At 56.0% G+C, this 16,924-nt stretch overlaps 2 protein-coding genes across 22 annotated transcripts in view; one reads left to right on the top strand and one right to left on the bottom strand.

Moving 5' to 3' along the window:
• Nucleotides 1-380: 380 nt before the first annotated feature.
• Rflna (refilin A) lies at nucleotides 381-8,845 on the top strand. The gene is made up of 3 exons (XM_048447199.3): nucleotides 381-690; nucleotides 6,841-6,950; nucleotides 7,461-8,845. Exons 1-3 carry the CDS (start codon nucleotides 502-504, stop codon nucleotides 7,792-7,794), a joined length of 633 nt encoding a protein of 210 aa, XP_048303156.1. The 5' UTR covers nucleotides 381-501; the 3' UTR covers nucleotides 7,795-8,845.
• Nucleotides 8,846-13,296: 4,451 nt separating this feature from the next.
• The window catches only part of Ncor2 (nuclear receptor corepressor 2), a 155,753-nt gene continuing 152,125 nt past the window's right edge, over nucleotides 13,297-16,924 (bottom strand). For 17 of the 21 annotated variants that reach the window (XM_087903632.1, XM_085678758.2, XM_087903625.1 and 14 more), the window contains 3 exons: nucleotides 15,846-16,073; nucleotides 14,864-15,043; nucleotides 13,297-14,452 (listed from right to left, as the gene is read on the bottom strand). In XM_087903632.1, coding sequence (XP_087759758.1) covers nucleotides 14,271-14,452; nucleotides 14,864-15,043; nucleotides 15,846-16,073 — 590 coding nt within the window. In that variant the 3' untranslated portion in view covers nucleotides 13,297-14,270. The remainder of the gene's footprint in view (nucleotides 14,453-14,863; nucleotides 15,044-15,845; nucleotides 16,074-16,924) is intronic. The other 4 variants (XM_087903636.1, XM_087903638.1, XM_085678820.2 and 1 more) reach the window with 2 other exon arrangements.

Genomic DNA, 16,924 nt, shown 5'->3' with positions numbered 1-16,924 from the left:
CCCTACCCAGACAGATTCACAGAGGACTCTGGTGGTCCCTGGGGCAGATCTTGATCCTGGGACCTTTGAGTATCCCACTGTAAGTGTCCCCCTCCCCCATTGCCCCCTGCCGGTTGCTGAAGGTGCTTTTCTTGGAGACTCAGGCCAGGTAAGGGACCTGCATTGGCCCCGCGGGTGGCTCTGCGTTCTTGCTGAGTTGGCTGTGGACTCACGTCAGCATTTAACACCACCAGGGTGGGATGGTGGTGCCTTTTGCAGGCTGGGGGCAGTCCTCACCCTGCCCTGACCGGGTGGGTGGCCGGGGCGGGAGCAAGAGGCACAGCAGGAGGAGGGCGGGGAGGGGGCGGCGCCTGGGAAAGGAGGCTCAGCTGGCGGCTGGAGGCGGTTGCCTCGGGAGCGGGTCTTAGCTGGAGCCGCAGGCCGTAGCCTCCTTGTCTCCCCTCCGGTCCAGTGGTGGCGGGGACCCGAGCTGCTGGGGCCCGCACTCCGCGCCCGCCAGTCATGGTGGGTCACCTGCATCTGCAGGCCATGGGGGACACGCGGGAGCCGAGCCGCGACGGCTTGCTGGACAGTCCCGACTCGGGACTGCCCCCCAGTCCCAGTCCTAGCCCGCCCTTCTACGCCCTGTCGCCGGGCACCCTGGAAACCCGTGCCACCACCGAACCCCCAGGACCCAATGAGGCTCCAGCGGTAAGACGTGGGGACCCGGCAATGGGAGGGCCATACAAAAGCCAACATGGTCTCCTCCCTCCTGAGGCAGACAGGAGTTGCACCGGACTCAACAGGACCTGTAGGCTGGGAGTTTCAGGGTGGGTGCTGGTGGGCTGAGTACTGAGTAATGTCCTGGTGCCCCCAAAGTCTACCATCTGCAAAGGGGCCTGTTGTGGCCCTCTGTCCGTGGGTCCTATCTGTGCTGCTGCTGCCACCGCTGCCTTCTGCCCTGTTGACCCATCCTAGGGCTGCTAAATGGAGACATTTTTGAAAACGTAGCTCGGCCTGAAAGCCTTCAGGGACTTTGTCTCGTGGGTTGTAGAAGTGGAAGTGCTCTCGGAGCTGCGACTCTAGGGGCTGCTGGACCCCGCTTTGCCTGGATTGCTCTGGCAATGGGGCCGAGGGAGCAACTTGAAGAAAGGACGACTGAACACAGTGGCATGACCACATCTGTGGCTTGATGGTCTCCACTGGGGTGTGTTAAGACCTTTCCCGCCAAGGTGTGCAGAGCACAGGAAGCATTTGAGGCTCTTTAAGCAATCAATGTCCAGCCTGCTTCCTCCTCCAGGCACTGACACCGTCCAGGGCACAGTTCGGATATCTAAACTTTTATTTAAATCTCCCCAAGTGACTCAAGCATGCAGGGAAGCTGGAATCTTATCTTGAATTGAATTTGCATCTCTCTTTGGGGTGGTGGTGGTCAAGGTCTTTCGGAGCAAACACTAGTGAGCAATGCTGTTCTCAGGAGCCTTGGGGACAGGCCAGCAGTGCTCCCGCAGCCGTGGGTTACCTAGTGTGGGCTGCGTGGTGGGGAAGAAATCCCAGGGCATACTGTGGGGGAGATCAGAAAGAAGCAAGCGGGAACATGTCACTCCAACTCTGTGTGACCCAGAAACCTCCTTCTGCACGGAGCGCTGGATGCTTCCCCTGCTTTCTGGGCCAGCCATAGGCGCTGTGCTCTGCAGCAGTTACCGTTTCCTTTGCTGGCTAAGTAGGTGCCAGCTAGGGAGCGAAACTGCCATGCTCTGTGACTTTGCCTGGGCAGGGAGACCTGGGGCCGCTGGAGCCCAGATAATGAAGGACACCTGGTGTGTGGATGTCATTTTCCTCAGGCCAGGGATGGCTCTCCCCACCAACGTGTTTGATCCTTGCAGTCTGCCAGTGAGTGCTTACATGCCTCTGGTCTCCATTTTCTGGAGGAAGCTGAGGCACAAAAATGGTTAGGAAGTTGTCTAAAGCTGCCCAGAATAACCTGGTTCCAGTGTGCGTTTAAACACACCCTGGTTTTCACTGCAATGCGAATTAACGACTTTTACATTTTTAAACAGAAAAACAAAACGTGTAGCTACAGGGTCGAGGTGCTGCTTTTCATAGTGAGAGGAAGTTGTAGCCGTGGCAACCTTGCCTCAGGTTTGGGGTCCCAGTTGTGGCCCCGCCCATCTGTCCATCTACCAGTTACCGCCCACCAGGATGCCCATCTTCTTGAGATCCCATTTCTTCTGTACTATATTGTTTAATGGCCACCCTGTTCCCCTGCTTGGGCAACTCCTAGGCCCAGGTCTAGGCAGGCTGACAATTGCCAATCGATTGATCTGCTGTGTGGGATAAAAGAAAGATGCCCATGACTTGGGGCCCTACTTACAATTGTGCGAGGAAGAGACTATAGGAAGGAGGTCACATGCTCCGCCTCCCTCCCAGCCTCAGAGTCAGTGTAGAGCTGTTATTCTAGTGGGGGGTTACAGTCACCTCCTTCGGTGTGCAGCATAGCGCCGGGAGAGATGGCAGCCGTGTGGGGTGACTCCACAGGCAGGCAGTTCGGGAATGGTGCCTCAGAAAACCAGAGCGAACCAGGGAGCAGATTCTAGTCATCCAGGGCTGAGATGGATCTAAGAAGGTGGCCTGTGCTGATGTCCGGTGGCAGAACCCGGAGACCTAGAGGAGGTCTGGCTCCAGCCCTGATAGCTGAGGCTGGGACTGATGCTCTGGTTTTTTAAAATAGGTTTGTGTCTTTTCAGTTTCATGAGCCCCCCCCGGACCCCGAATTAGAAACCTCAGGCAGGGATGTGACTGAAAAGTAGGTGCGAGGGGTACAGAAGTGGCCTTGTGTGTGTTGGGGGTGCTGGGGGTGTTGCCCTCCCTTGGTTCCTGGAGAACAAGAGGCATTGACTGGAATGGGGCCTGCTTGGCTGCTACCTTCACCCCAGAAATGCTCAGCCACCCAGACAGGACTGGATGAAAACACTAGCTCTGCCTCTCTGGGCTCCAAGCTGGACTTCTGCTCCAGGTGATAACATCGGGTGCTCCCCACTCCCCGAATTCCATCACAGTTGTGGTGTGTGGGGCAGGTAGGCAGGAAGCCAGGTCCCCCTGGCTGAGGACAGACAGGCTCCCAGCACTGACAAGGAGTTTGGGCCACTGTGCCCTTCCCGGCCCCCCATCTGGTTTTATTGCCCCCAGAGCTGGACTGCAGGTGGTTTTCGGGACCTGACCTGGGGGCCTCTCTGGGTGTTAGGTGTTTGCTTAGATCCCCGCCCCCCCTACTCATGTGGAGGACAGGCTCACTGCTGAATGACAGAGGCAGCATGGGGAGTCGCTGCCTGGGAGACTCCGCCTCCCCAGTCTCTCCAGGTTGATTCATGAGGAAGCCTAGCTTCAGTAGTGTAGGGTAGACTGTGTTTTGGACGTCACTCTGGACTATCCGGAGGGGTGGGTTTCCTCCTCCCCAGTGGGTGTAGATCTGGGCTCTAGTCCAAGTAGAGCGGGAAGGACACGATATGGGTGTCACTCTTAGGGCCTCAGCCCTTTCACTTCTGTGAAGGCTGGTGTGAGATGAGGGGGCTGGTGCCTGGAGTCAGGAAGGATGGGTGGACAACGGATAGATGGACAGAGGGAAGGAAAAACGGGAATGTAGATGGATGGATGGAACAGACAATGGATCGATAGGCAAAGGGGACAGGGCTCACCAGAGCCATGGTCTAGGTGAGGTGTCTGTGTGGGCTCTTGTGGAAGGGAGCCAGTATGGGAGGTGAGTGGCGGATTCTGTTTGCAGAGGCAGTAGGGGAGGCAGGCAGATCTGCCGGGGCCTCCTTCACCTCTCTCCAGAGCCCAGCCCCCACGGTTGGGGCACCTGCCTGGAAAAGTCTCACCTGGAGTGTGAAGAGCAGAGGGGACACACCCTGACAGGTGTCAAGGGAACCCACAGCAGCCACCTTCTGGGGAAAGCACCACAGCTAGGACTGGCTGGGAAGGTGCCGCAAACAGGTGGCTTGAACTCTGGAGGCCACACTACCAGACAAGGCCTAAGGAGGGCTCTCTCTGACTGGTGAAGACCTGTGGAGTTCATTCCTGGCTTCCAGTGGCAATCCATCGGTCCAGTGACAATGTGTGGCTTCTGGTGGGAACCCCTGGCTAGTACCCCTGGTGGTACTCCAGCTTGAGATGCCCCCATCTTCACCCAACTCTGTTCTTGTGTCTCTGTTTCTAAGGATGCCAGTTAGTGCTCCACTGCCCACCATCAGCTGCCCTGGTCTCCTGCAGGGAGCACAGGAACTTGGGCTGCCATGGCCTCGTAGCTTCCTTTCCTCCTGGGCCAAGGTTAGCGTCAACCCAAGCCCATCACTGGAGCTCCTGGTCGCAAACATATTTGACACACAGCTAATGACAATTAGAGCTTGGGAGGATGAGACAGGAGGATTGCTGGGAGTTCCAGGCCTGGTCTACAGAGTGAGACTTTATTCAAAACAAACCAGAAGCTGCCGAAGGTGTCTTGCAGAAACCCATTTGACCCCTTGCAAAGTATCCACATGGCACCGTGTGTGTGTGTGGAGGGGGGTGACACAGCCATGGAGGTCCTGGCTGTCTGGTCCCTCCAGCAGCAGCTAGTGGGGCATTCCCCTTCCTCACTGATGGGTGTTTGTTGGTCCAATGAGTTCCATGGGCTATGGTGCTCTTTTGGCCCCATGGCTATGCCCAGGGTCTTGTTCCCCTAGGCCAGCACACTGTCAGGTGGGGCTGTCTCTGTATTGCACCTTGGTCTCTGCCACCGTGCAGTATCATGCACCCTGTGGCTTTCGGTTTTCCCAGGGTGCCAAGGTTTTCCCATGTCGCTACACCTCCAGCCAGCCATGTTTACCACTACCGGGATGGGCAGTCAGTGACCATGATTCTCAAAACTTCAGCCCTACTCTCTACCCTACCCCTATCTGCCCAGACGACCAGTAGTTAGCCAGCTGCCCTGGGAAAGGGGGGGTCAGGGCCAGCAAGTGGGGGGAGGCGTTGGAGTTGGTAGAAGATGGTATGGGGGAGGAATGACCTCTGCCCTCAGCCTTCCTTCCCCTCTATCCTGTGTCCCAGAGCTGCCAGAGGTCACTGCAACCCAAGGGACTGGCCAGCCTTCAGTCCGAGTGTGGGTTCTACACGCAGTTTCACAGTTCAGTGAAGTTACACTGCAAGTTGTAACGAGAGGTCTCAGATTTACCTTCTATGTTGATGTGTGCCTTGGACATGTCTGGTGCCCACAGAGACCAGTAGGGGGCACTGTTCCCTGGAACTCGAATTAGGTGTTTGTGAACCACCATGTGGATGCTGGGATCTGGGTCCCCTCCAGAAACAACGGTATGTGCTCTTAACTACGGAGCCATCCTGCAGTGCCTTGGACAATCTCTTTAGAAGAGAACAGGGCCCTGATCCCTGGATGGCCACCTTTCTGGGACTTTCTGTGCTCCAGGGAGCCTGCCGAGGCAGATACTGTGGTGTGAAGACCCCAGTGCATATAAAGCCTCAGGCTACCTGCCCACCCTGCATGCCCCAAGGGTGCTAGAGCACCCCCCTCCATAGTTACCATGGGGCTGTAACCCAATTTCTGGGGAGGGGGAGGAGGCACTGTCTTCCACCCAACACAGCTGGGTTTTTCCCATGGGCTCTGCAGGCCAGCTGGAAGGCGAGACATTCTCAAAACAACCCTTAGCCGGGGTTTTGACTGCAGAAATCTTCTATAGGGGGTGGTTAGTGGCTGCCACCCAATTCTCTTCCCTTCCAGCCTTAGAACCCTTGGTAGACCCCTTCGGTATGATGCGTCCAGCTGCCCTGTCCCCAGTGGACATCTCTCTCTCAGTGCCTGCAATGGGCACTCCCTGGGGGCAGCTGAACCGTTTTTCCAGTGGGGCCCTTTGGAGAGCAGTACCACCTGCCTCCTCCATTTGAACTGGGAGCAGTACCCCCCACCTCCTCCATTTGAACTGGGCTTTATGTTCGACTGACCGAGTCACGTGAGACGCCTGACTGAAATAGGGCCGCCCAGGCAGTTGGTTTCTGCCTATTTCTATAGCCATACCTATTTCTCATTCTGAGTCACATCATACATCGCCCAGTGTCAGGTCCCCTCATTTTCCGTCTGTCACCAGGTTCTCTTGTAGCCCAGGGTGGCCTCAAACTGTGCACCCGAGGTTGGCCTTTACCTCTGAACCTCGTGACACCACCTTCTGAGTGCTGGGGTTACAGGCGAGCCACCCATTTGTGGGGTTCTGGAGGTGGAACACAAGGTCTCATGCACCCTCTAACGCCTGAGCTAGTGCCCCCAGTCTATGGGCTGTTTTTTTTTTTTTTTGATTCCAGGTAAATCCAGGTGAATCAAGCAGAGGCAATGGTCCTGTGGTGGCAGGCTCGCTTGGTGTTTTAGGCTCTGCAATGCTCTGTACCGCGTAGAATACACCCACCTCTCTGAAGTCTTAGCCTGGGTGCATGTCCTCCCTCCTTGGCAGTCACATGGGACCCTGTGCTGTGCCCAGGGCATGACAGTTCCTCGCAAACCTAACTTGTACATTTGGGGGACGCCAAGCTACAAACAGCCTCTCTGGTATCATTCCCATAAACACCTCATCTGGGAGTTTTGTGATGGGGTCAGTGCTGAAGTCATTTGATAACTGAGGTTGCCTGGGGTCCCCTGGGAGCGGGGTGCGCCCACCTGACCCAGGAGCGATCTATCCCACCTGGGTGCCCGTGCATGGGGAAGACAGTCATGCCCCAGCCTCATGGGGTCACGCAGACAGGGATGTGGGGATGTCTGTCTGACACCCTGTTCCCAGTACTGGGGGTAGTGTATAAATCGTGACCCCTCGTTTCTCCACATAGGCCGTTTCCCTCTTCCAAAGTCCCCCAGCCCAGGAGATGAGGCCCCGCCTGCTGCCTGTATTCTTTGGAGAAAGCATCAAGGTGGACCCCGAACCTGCGCATGAAATCCGGTGAGTGCATCCTCTCTAGGGGATCCTGCCGAGCTGGTGAAGGGGTTCTGCCTGTTGAGGGCAGAGGAGCCAGTTTGGGGCTCAACAACTCTTACCCTCTGGTGCTGCCATGACCCCCCACGTCTTCTTGGGTCACTGACTGGTCCCTCTGAATGGTGGAGTCACCCACCAGCCAGGGCTGTGGGAACCTTCATAGGCCTTCACCTGCTTTCTTTCCCATGTGACCTTTCCCATAGTTAGCCCCTGCCCCCCAATACTCCAACAACATAGATATCCCTCTATGGTGACAATCCAGGTCCACAAAGTCACTGCCTAAACACCAGCCATCATCCCAATTGTGTCCCTTTTAGTCTCCCCCCAAACTCCCAATTTAGGGTCCAGTTGTCTGTGGGGCTTGTCCCAGCTGGGACTTTGACCCTTCACAGTCAAGGTCAAGAAGGGGGTTCTGTGTAAGGCTAGCCCACCAAGGGTGGTAGGCTAACCACCTTTGTTACCTACTGTCCTCCCCAGCTGCAACTCTGAGGTCACCTACGCCTCAGAGAGGTACTTCCGCGACAAGATCTTCTACGCTCCGGTGCCTACAATCACAGCCTACAGTGAGACCATAGTGGCGGCACCCAACTGCACGTGGCGCAGCTACCGCAGCCAGCTGACCCTGGAGCCTCGCCCACGTGCCCTGCGGTTCGGAAGCACGGCAATCATCTTCCCCAAGCTGGCCCGCAGCTCCTTCCGCACCACGCTGCACTGCAGCCTCGGCCAGCCACGCCACTGGTTCTCCTCCAGCCTGCAGCTGCAATGGTGTGGGGATGCCGTGCCCAGTTCCCACGGCCCCGATGTACTCTGAGGAGCCCAGGGTCGGTGGCAGAGGAGCGGAGTCTGGGAGAGGTCCCGGAAAGATGGATGGGGGCTCGGCCTGGAACCTGGGCCCCAGGAGACCTAGAGCTCTGTGGTCTGGACCAGCGAGCACAAGGCTGTTTCTGGCAGCCTGTCCCCACCACAAGCTGGGCTGACTGTGCCTGAGCTCCAGCCTGGAGGAGTCTGAATGCATCTTTCATTACCTTTTATAGCTACCAGGCTGTATGGCTTCAGGAGCAGGGCCAAGCATGTCCTGGTATGCCCTTGAGGCAGAGACAGCCCTGTGTACCACAGGACACGGGACCCAGCCTCAGTAGTGGCCTGACTCCCAACTCCTTCTCAAAGAAGAGCGTTTCCAAAACAGGCCATTCAAACGTGCTCATCCCCGCTGAGAACCCTAGGTGCGGAGGGCTGAGCTATTGGCAAAGACTGTGGCCTCTGGCTGCCCAGACCACATCCTTTGCTATGTAGGGTACTACCCTCCAGGGCCGTCCCAAGTGTCCTCACAAGACACATTCCCGACTAGCTTTCTGGCAGGTGCCAGGGAGGCTTCAAGGCTAATGATGGGACATTGCCAACTATGGCTGACTCTGGTTGAGGTTCTGCGCCCTGCTGTGGACTTGAAAGTGTGTCAGCTCCTGTTGGCCTTCATTCTCACCCAGGATGGATCCTACCATGCATGACAGCATGGTTTCTGAGTACCAGGCTCACCCTTCACCCTTGCATCTATGGTGTTGGGAAGGACAGCCTTGGTTTTGCCAATAACCTCAGGCTGGCCCATGGTACCCAGGCTAAAATGACCCCCCCCCCCCCATAAGTCCATAGAGGTAGAGATGTCCTTTTGGCCTTATGTGTCCAGTAGCTGGAAACCTGCCCGCTGTCCCCATGGTGGCTCAGTTGAGGAAAGGGACACCCTTCGTGGGGCAAACAGAACTCAAATGACTGATAGAGTCCCATCTATATAGCTTATCAGAGGTGCCTTGTGGTTAAAGAACGACCGAAGTTGTTGGTGACTTATTTTAATAAAACATACACAGCCAGGATGCCTTCAGTTTCTGAGGCGCCCTGGGGTAGGGGAGGGGAATCCCACTTTTCCTCCCACTAGCACTGCACTCTGAAGGACCCTGGCTCCCTGCTCCTCGGGGACAGAGAGGACTTACAGTCTCCATATGTGCCAGCCTGGCCTCTGGCTAGGCAAGGGCCCTATCAACAATCTACAGTCACAAGTCCTAACTGGATTTCCACACTGATGGCTCTTACCTGTTTGAGAATATAAGGTTCCCAGGCTTCCAGCTTACAATGTGGGGAGCTTGGAGAAGTCCTACACCCCAAGTTCCCCCTCAGCAGTCTACCTGTCCTGTGGTCACCCAGGGGACTTGGAGATGCGGAGAGGTGCCAGGTCTGGATAGTTCCTGTCCCAGCCCTTGGGGCTCTCCACCCAAAGGTCACGTTCCCAGTTGCCCTGCCCTACGGTGCTTTGTGTTGGGCCTTTCATCCGGCCTTGCAGTACCAGGAAGGGAAGACCCTGTAGTGGCCCTGCGGTGGCACCTGACCCCAGGGTGCTAACTGGAAAGTGCCCTGTGCATGGAGGCACCTTTTCATTATTCTTGAGATAGGGTTTTACCATGTAGCCCGTGCAGCCCTGAATTTTCCCACACAGACTGGGCTGACCTTGAACTCAGAGATCTGCTTGATCTGGGATCAAAGGCCTGCCCTGCCAAGCCCAGTTTGCAGCCAAGTTTTTTACGCTGTAAAATGGGGGAAAATCCGCAGCACCCACACCTGGAGTCAATTCGAATCCCATTCCTACCAGCCAGACTCATGTTTTGCCTGACTTCCTGCAGACACTCCACCTCCTCCCTGGGCAGGAATAGAGAATCTTGGTCCCGACCCCAGAACTGTTGGGGATACTTTTCTCCTTTTGTCCATTTACCTCGTTATCACAGTCTCCACAAGGAGCAGAGAGAAAGTGCCCAGGAAGGGTGTGGGCTGGGAATTCAAGAGGTTCTGATGGAGGTGACAGGTGGGTCCCCAGAGCTCCCTGGAGAATCTATACCAATTGAGTGAGGCTTCTTTGTTGGCCATCTTAGCTTCATTTGGCATGGCCTCAGATCCTGGGCCCAGATGCCAAGGATGAGGGACATGTGTCATCCTATGCAAGCCACGAGTGGCCTTCTCTGCTCACGCCGGCACCCCGTGCACCCAGCTGACAAAGCGCATTGCCACTGAGTGGAACACTGCTTCAGTCATCACCACGGGTGTTCTACAGAAGGGCAGGCCAGTGGAGACACCCCAACTCTAGCAGCTGCTTTAGGGCTTCTCAGCACCACCTGTGCCCTTGAGTCCTGCCGACCCACCTTGTAGAGTGTTCCATGCCAAGCTTGGCCCAGTCCTTTCCCATCACCCTCATCACTGTTGCCCAAATTCCTGGGCCCCACCCTGGTTTCCAAGTGTCTCTGGCTAGGCCTCAACCTCACTTTGCTCACATGCGCTGTGTCCGCCATGGCTTTGCCTCTCTCTTGAAGGCTGTCATTTCCAGGAAGTACCCCTGACTGGCCTGGTCTGTGTGCTCCTGAGTCAAGTCCAGGGAACCAGGCATGGCATGTCCACCCTGTGGGCAGAGCTCTCCTTTGGGGAAGGGGTCACGTTATATCTGACGCGTTGCAGGAATAGGTCTCTCGTATTATGAGACCCAGAGGACATGGGAGTTCCTAGAGCAGGGTGTGCCCCAGCTGGACTTCATAGTGTGTCTGAAATATCTTCCTGGGATGAGAAGTCACATGAGCCTCCATTTTAAAGACAGTGAGGACAAGCTACTCACAGATAGAAGACAGAGAGACTAGGAAGGCATGCAGAAGCCACAAGCTCTGCCTCCACATTGTCTGGGCCTCAGAAACTGACAAGGTCCAAGGTGAGGCCCTACAGCGCCACCTGCTTGCTGGCTTTTGTATTGCAGCCTGGACACAGGCCGAGTCCTACCAAAGCCCGTGTTCTGGGCGGTGTAGTACAGGCCTGCATGGTGACTCCCAGATTTCGGCTCATGTCTGTTCCTGTAGTTCACAGATGAACTCGGGGCAACTTGGAGCTCCTAGAGGATGCAAATGCCCCTCCCCACCCTAGTTCAGACAGCCCAGGTAGCTAGCACCGGGTGCTTGGGGTGTTCTGGGAAAGTGGTGCTGGGGCCAGCAACACCTACCTCCCGTTGTCTCTCCACATCCTTTTTCCACTCCCTTGAGCCTTCCCAGCTACACAGGGCAGGTGTGGCTGCTTTGGATTCCCAGGCTGCCCCCTGCTATGGAATCTCTTTTCTTCAGGCAGACCCACTTACCCGCCAGTAGAGCCAAGGTGGACTTCCTTCTGGACGTCTGTCACAGCATCCTTGGCTGCCTGGGTTCGGAGCTGAGGATTGGGAGAAGGCTGACTCCTTAGTGTAAGGCAGACACCCTGGCTGGTGTGTAGTGCAAGGCAGGGCTGAGCTCATGGCTCTGCCCGATGTGTAAACTCTGAGTGGACGGCCTCTGGTGACTCCAGCCAGCACCTTCCACAGGCTGTGGTATGAAGAGGCACCCAAACCTACCACAAGTCCCTCAAACCAGCTCTGGAGACAGGTGAAGCGGACAGATGGAGGTCAGCTGGACCGGCTGGTATCGCATGCAGGGCTCTGCTGTGCAGAAGGCATGTGTGGGTGTCGGGGGGGGGGCACCAGGCTGCAGGCTCAAGGCTAAGGCGAAACACACATCTCTGTGTGCAGTCCGGAAGCCTCTTGGCTCTGCTGTGGGAGGGAACTATTAATGGTTGGTTTTCATGTCACCTTGTCACAAATCCTCACCTGAAGAACTGTCCTCATGGTTTTGATGTGGTGAAGCCCACCCTGATGGCGGGTGGCACCTTCAGGCAGCAGTCAGATAAAGAGCCTTCATCAGGAGAAAGATCATCTCGCCCCCTGCTCCCCATGTAGCTTTGCTCAGAGTAGCTTTGCCCTCCCTGGGTGACACGAGAACTGGAGTTTCTAAGCTTACACCATGCAATAGGGACCAGCAGACTCCAAAAACCTTCCAGGCTCCCAGGTGCCAGACTGGCACTACGGATGCACACCGCCTTGTGGACTCGGTGACTAAGGGGCGTCATCCCCTACGCCAAGTGAGAGGCAAATTGTTCTGAAACATTCCAAATATTGAGGCATTCGGGATCTGGCTCTTGTTACTATTATAAGCTAACTTAAGGAGCCAGACAAATGATTCAGTGGTCAAGGCACTGGTTGCTCTATTAGAGACCTGGGTTCTGTTCCCAGCACTATTCTTAATAAATTCTGATATCCATCTATATATGCACATATACATATATACATATAGATATCAGAATTTATATATACACATATAAAATGTATATATATATATATATATATATAAAGAAAGAAAATGAAAGAAGAAAGGAAGGAAGGAAGGAAGGGAAGAAGGAAGGAAAAAAAGAAAGGAAGGAGGGGAGAGAAAGAGGGAGAGGGGCAGGGCGAGAGAGTGTGTGTACACAGTGGTTCTCAACCGGTGGTCATGATCCCTTTGGGGGTTGAACGATCACAGGGGTCACATATCAGATATCCTGCATATCAGATATTTACATTACAATTCATAAGAATAGCAAAATTACAGTTATGAAGTAACAATGAAAATAATTTTATAGGTGGGGTCACCACAACATGAGGAACTGTATTAAAGGGTCACAGCATCAGGAAGGTTGAGAACCACTGGTCTAGAGGACCCTGGCTAGAATAGACCACCAAGGTGGCAGCATGGCTCTTTTGAGCTTTTTTATGCCAAACCCAAAGATGTAGGATTAGTCATTTTGGTTAAGACAAATACCACTGACACAATAGGCCGGAAAAAGAAAATAGTCCATAGCAAGAAACAAGAGTCGCCCAGGACACCCTCACCACAGGTGTGACAGACACACACCCTCGTCGCAGGTGTAACTGCTGGACACTAGAAGACTCAGCATGGACAAGGACCCCATGCCTACTGTAAGACCGTAATCTTCTCCATGTAAATGACGTATGTACACTGTCTCTATGAGTGAGAACACCTGCCACCTTCACAAGCATCCACCCTAGGCTCCCATTGCAGGTGTGAATGTCTGACACTCACCACAGGTGTGAACACCCCACAACCTCATCAGACTCAACTACTCAACCCCCCTCCATGCAGTGCAAACACCGCATATTGTCAACATAAGTGTGAACACTCCATGCCCTTACTCCAGGCACCAATGCCCCACAGTCACCGTGGTGTGAACACCTAGCAGCTTCTGCACAGGTATGAATAGCCCTGTACAATGACCATGGGTGTCCATAGGTGTGAGCATCAGCTCTACGATACGAGTACCTGGTGGCCTCCCCATAGCCGCGAACACTGGATGCCCTCTGGTGGCACTCTACCTGGGGCACTACGCTCCTTCCGCCCCCGCTGTCCAGTGAGAAGCAGAGCGGAAGCTTCGGAACTTGAGTATAATTTGCTTTTTAATTGAACAACATGTGTAAATGACAGAATGCCGCCGTGCACAGATGGCGGCCACAGAATATGCATCAAGTCCATTCTGCCCAAGGAAGGGAGGAGAGAGGGTGCAGGGCTGTGTGCCGGCGCCCCTGCCCCCCAGTCCTGCGTATAGTGGGGTCACCGCCTTGGCCGGCACACGCCTCTGGAACGGTAAGCAGAGGCCAAAGCGCAGCAGCAGTAACATGGGGGTCTCCTTCCTTGTGTGAAACATCTTGAATTAACTCATTGAAGGTATCAAAAATATACCCTGTAAGCCAACACCATTTACACCTGCCTTCCCTCCATCGCCATAGCAATGGCTGGAACGGTCCAGTTCCTACAGACATCCGTGCCCCAGGCCACACCTGAACCCTTGTGCACCCGCCTGCTTGATGGGTTCCCAGTCTTGTGAGCTGGGTGGCCTTTGGGGACTGCGATGACAGCACTGGGGCAGGATAAGCTGGGAACGTCTGTCCAGAGCGCAAGCGAGCGGGCTGGGGGCAGAGGGGGGGCAGGGCCACGAGCTCAGCTTAGACTTTGGTTCCAAATGCGTTAAGGGGCGAGGCAGTGGCGTGGAGGTGCCTGGTCATCCTGCGTTGGGTCCCCGCTGCCCCAGATGCACGCGTGCAACTGACACATGATCGCTGTTCCCCCTCCGGGCCCGCTGTTCTCCGCTCCTGTGCACTCCCCTCTCGAGCACCAGGTAAACATCCCCTGAGTAAGGTCACTGCGCAGGGCCAGCCCAGGGCGGGAGTCTTAGTTAAGGCTTTAGACAGGCAGGATGCCAGCTCTGGATGGACAGATGGGTGGACGGACAGATGGACGCGCAGGCAGACTCAGGGGCTCCTTCCTCAGTGGGGAGAGTCGACAGCTGCCTGCTCCATGCTGGGCTGCTTCTGCCTCCTGCAGGGACCTGGCACTGCTCCCCTCCAATTTAGAGTCACTCGCTGTCCGAGAGTGTCTCATACTGTGAACACAGCAGTGGCTTGGGCTCCTCGTCCCAGGCGTGGTGGGGACCAGCCAGGGGCCCACTGCCTGCGGCGAGGCCGGGTGGGGGCGGGGAGGCCATGACACCTGCCTGTAGCCGCATAATCAAAGGATTGTAGGGGAAAGGCGTGGACCCTGTGGGAAAGACGAGAGTACTGGAGAGGGCTCTGTGAGCGGCATAACCACCCCGGGACCCTGTCTGGCATACCAGAAGCCAGAGCCTGGGTCTCCTGGGCCGGCACCATGCAACCGTCTCCCTTTGCCTCTTCACTGTGCAGCCCTGCCACCTTAGGCTTAGACTGTGGTAACCTTTCCATTTCTCCCTCTGGTCTGCCTTCCACTGCCTTCTGCTTTCCTGCCAAAACCCTACAGTGCTTGACAGGCATAAAAGGATGCCAGGCTCCTCTGCAGAACCAGTCTGGCCGGTTGTATGGATCCTCTGACCTGTTGCTTCCTACACCCTTCCGTGCTAGGGGGGCCCAGGGACCACCTATCCTGGGCAGTCGGCTTACCCCTTGTTTACACCACCACCCTGCTGACACACACCTGCAGATGAGGGCCGGTCCTCCCACACCCGGTTGGTGAGGGGTGTTCGGCGATTGCAGTCCCCTTCTGAGTGTACCGAGGAGACAGAAGGTGGCCGGTCTCCGGACCCCAGGCCTGGGGCTGGGGACTTGGCTTTTCGGCTGCTGGGTCTGCCAGAAACCTTGGCTTTCCCACCACCACCTGCAGGGTACAAAGTCCAGAGGGGCTGAGTTAGATGGTGCTGACGGCAAGATACCTACATCGACACTGAGGAGGGGCAGTGGGTGAGGGGACTTTTGCCTTGGGAAACCACCTGCCTCCTAGGGCTCCTAGACAGGAAACTAGTGTGAGAAGCCCTGAGCCAGGACACTAAGAGTCCACCAGATGGCCAGCCCCTGGCATGGGGAATAGAGGAACATTTTGAGGGAGGTTGGTGACTACCCTTCTAGGTGTCCCACCAGGACTGTACCCCCTCAGTGAGAAGCATCAGATCTTGGCTGAATGACATACACTGCCCAAGATGGCCCTGGGCTACGCTAGACCTGAAGGCCTCGACTGAGAGGTCCAGACCTCAAGGCTGACCTGACTCCCGAAGGGGACAGCAGAGCACCTCTTTGGTAGTGCCCTTGCGCTTGGGGACGGCAAATGCTAACAGGCATTGGCCAAGTGGGAGCTGACCATGTGCTGTCTGACCTTGAGAGGTACCGAGCACACTAGACTCCTACCAACACATGGTGGGCCTGGCCACTGCCATCCCTGACCACGCAGCAGCGGAGGAGGGGGTGGGACGTGGGGAGCAGTGTGAGCACGGGAGAAGCAGCAGTGCTGGGGGCGAGGGGCCGCCCTCTACAACATGGGGGTGTCAGACCAGTTCTGGATTAGCAAACTAGATGTCAAACACGCACAAAAATAAGGCTCCCAAGCTCGAGGAGGGAGGTGAGAGGATTAACGACACCGGGGTGGGGAGGGACACAGCCGGGCGGGCGGGGACAGGCCTGCAGACCTGGCGAGGTGAGTGCGTGGTCACTCCGTCCGTCAGCAGTGGTTATGGGCATAGCGGCAGCAGGCAGACTGGCACTGGCATTCAGAGGGTTAAAAGCATTGGCGCCGAGCGGCGGGGGCTCGTCCCACTGATCATATTTACCCATGAGTGCCTTTCTAATAATGGCCTCTAGCCCCATGTTGGTGCTGGCGTGTTCTTGCACCGCCTGGCTTCTACAGGTCATAAGGCCTGGGAGAGAGACAGACAGACAGACACACGGGGGCCGGGGCCAGGGAGCCAGAGGGTGCGAGAGAGAAAGGGGAGGGAGGAGAGAGAGACACAGTGAGACACAACTGTAGTGTTGTTCGTCCCGCCCGCCCGCTGCCCCCTCCCCCGCCGCTCTGCTGGGTGTTGGAGCTGTTCCTGACTGTCCCTGCAGCTCATGGCTGCTCCAGGGAGGGGGTCTGGGGCAGCTAGAGGATCCCCAGCCCCATTCCTACTCTGTCCTCAGGAAATCAGAAGTCTTCTTTGTACCCCAATGCCAGCTGAGGCTGTTTATTTAATTTTGACACTACAGGTGGGTGGCCTAAGAGGAGGTGGTCAAGCCAGAGCTAGGTGCTAGGGACGAGGGGAGTGGGGTAGAGATTCAGCCATGGTGTTTTGGAGGGTGGATTCTAGCAAGGACGTGGGGAGGGAAGGTGACCAGAGGACCCCCTGCTATCCCCCTTTTCCTCAAGGGGGTTAGGGACCTCAGTTTGCCTGATCAATCAAGCTGGGCTCGCCTCCCCTGCCCCATCTCTCCCCATAGGAGCCAGAGGAGAAAGGTATAGAGCTGGGCACGAGGGATGGGGTCACAGCCATGCAGTTATGTGCGTGCGAGGACAGGGCAGCGCTTCACAGGTGTAGGGCTACTCTAGCCCTGGCTGGCCCGGCCCCATGACAAGACAGAGTGGTCAAATCAACAAACTGGCCTCAAAGAATGCTTGTAGTCTCTGCTGAACCTCTGCAAACCCTCTCTATCTGGCCCTTCCCTCCCTCCCTCTCATGAACTGTGCTCTGGGATGTTTTGCAAATGCCAGGCTGTGCGGACATCTCTTTAA

This window comes from Myodes glareolus, chromosome 2 (genome assembly GCF_982192425.1).
Source record: "Myodes glareolus chromosome 2, mMyoGla1.1, whole genome shotgun sequence".
Taxonomy (NCBI): domain Eukaryota; kingdom Metazoa; phylum Chordata; class Mammalia; order Rodentia; family Cricetidae; genus Myodes; species Myodes glareolus.
This window is presented reverse-complemented; position numbering and strand designations above follow the sequence as displayed.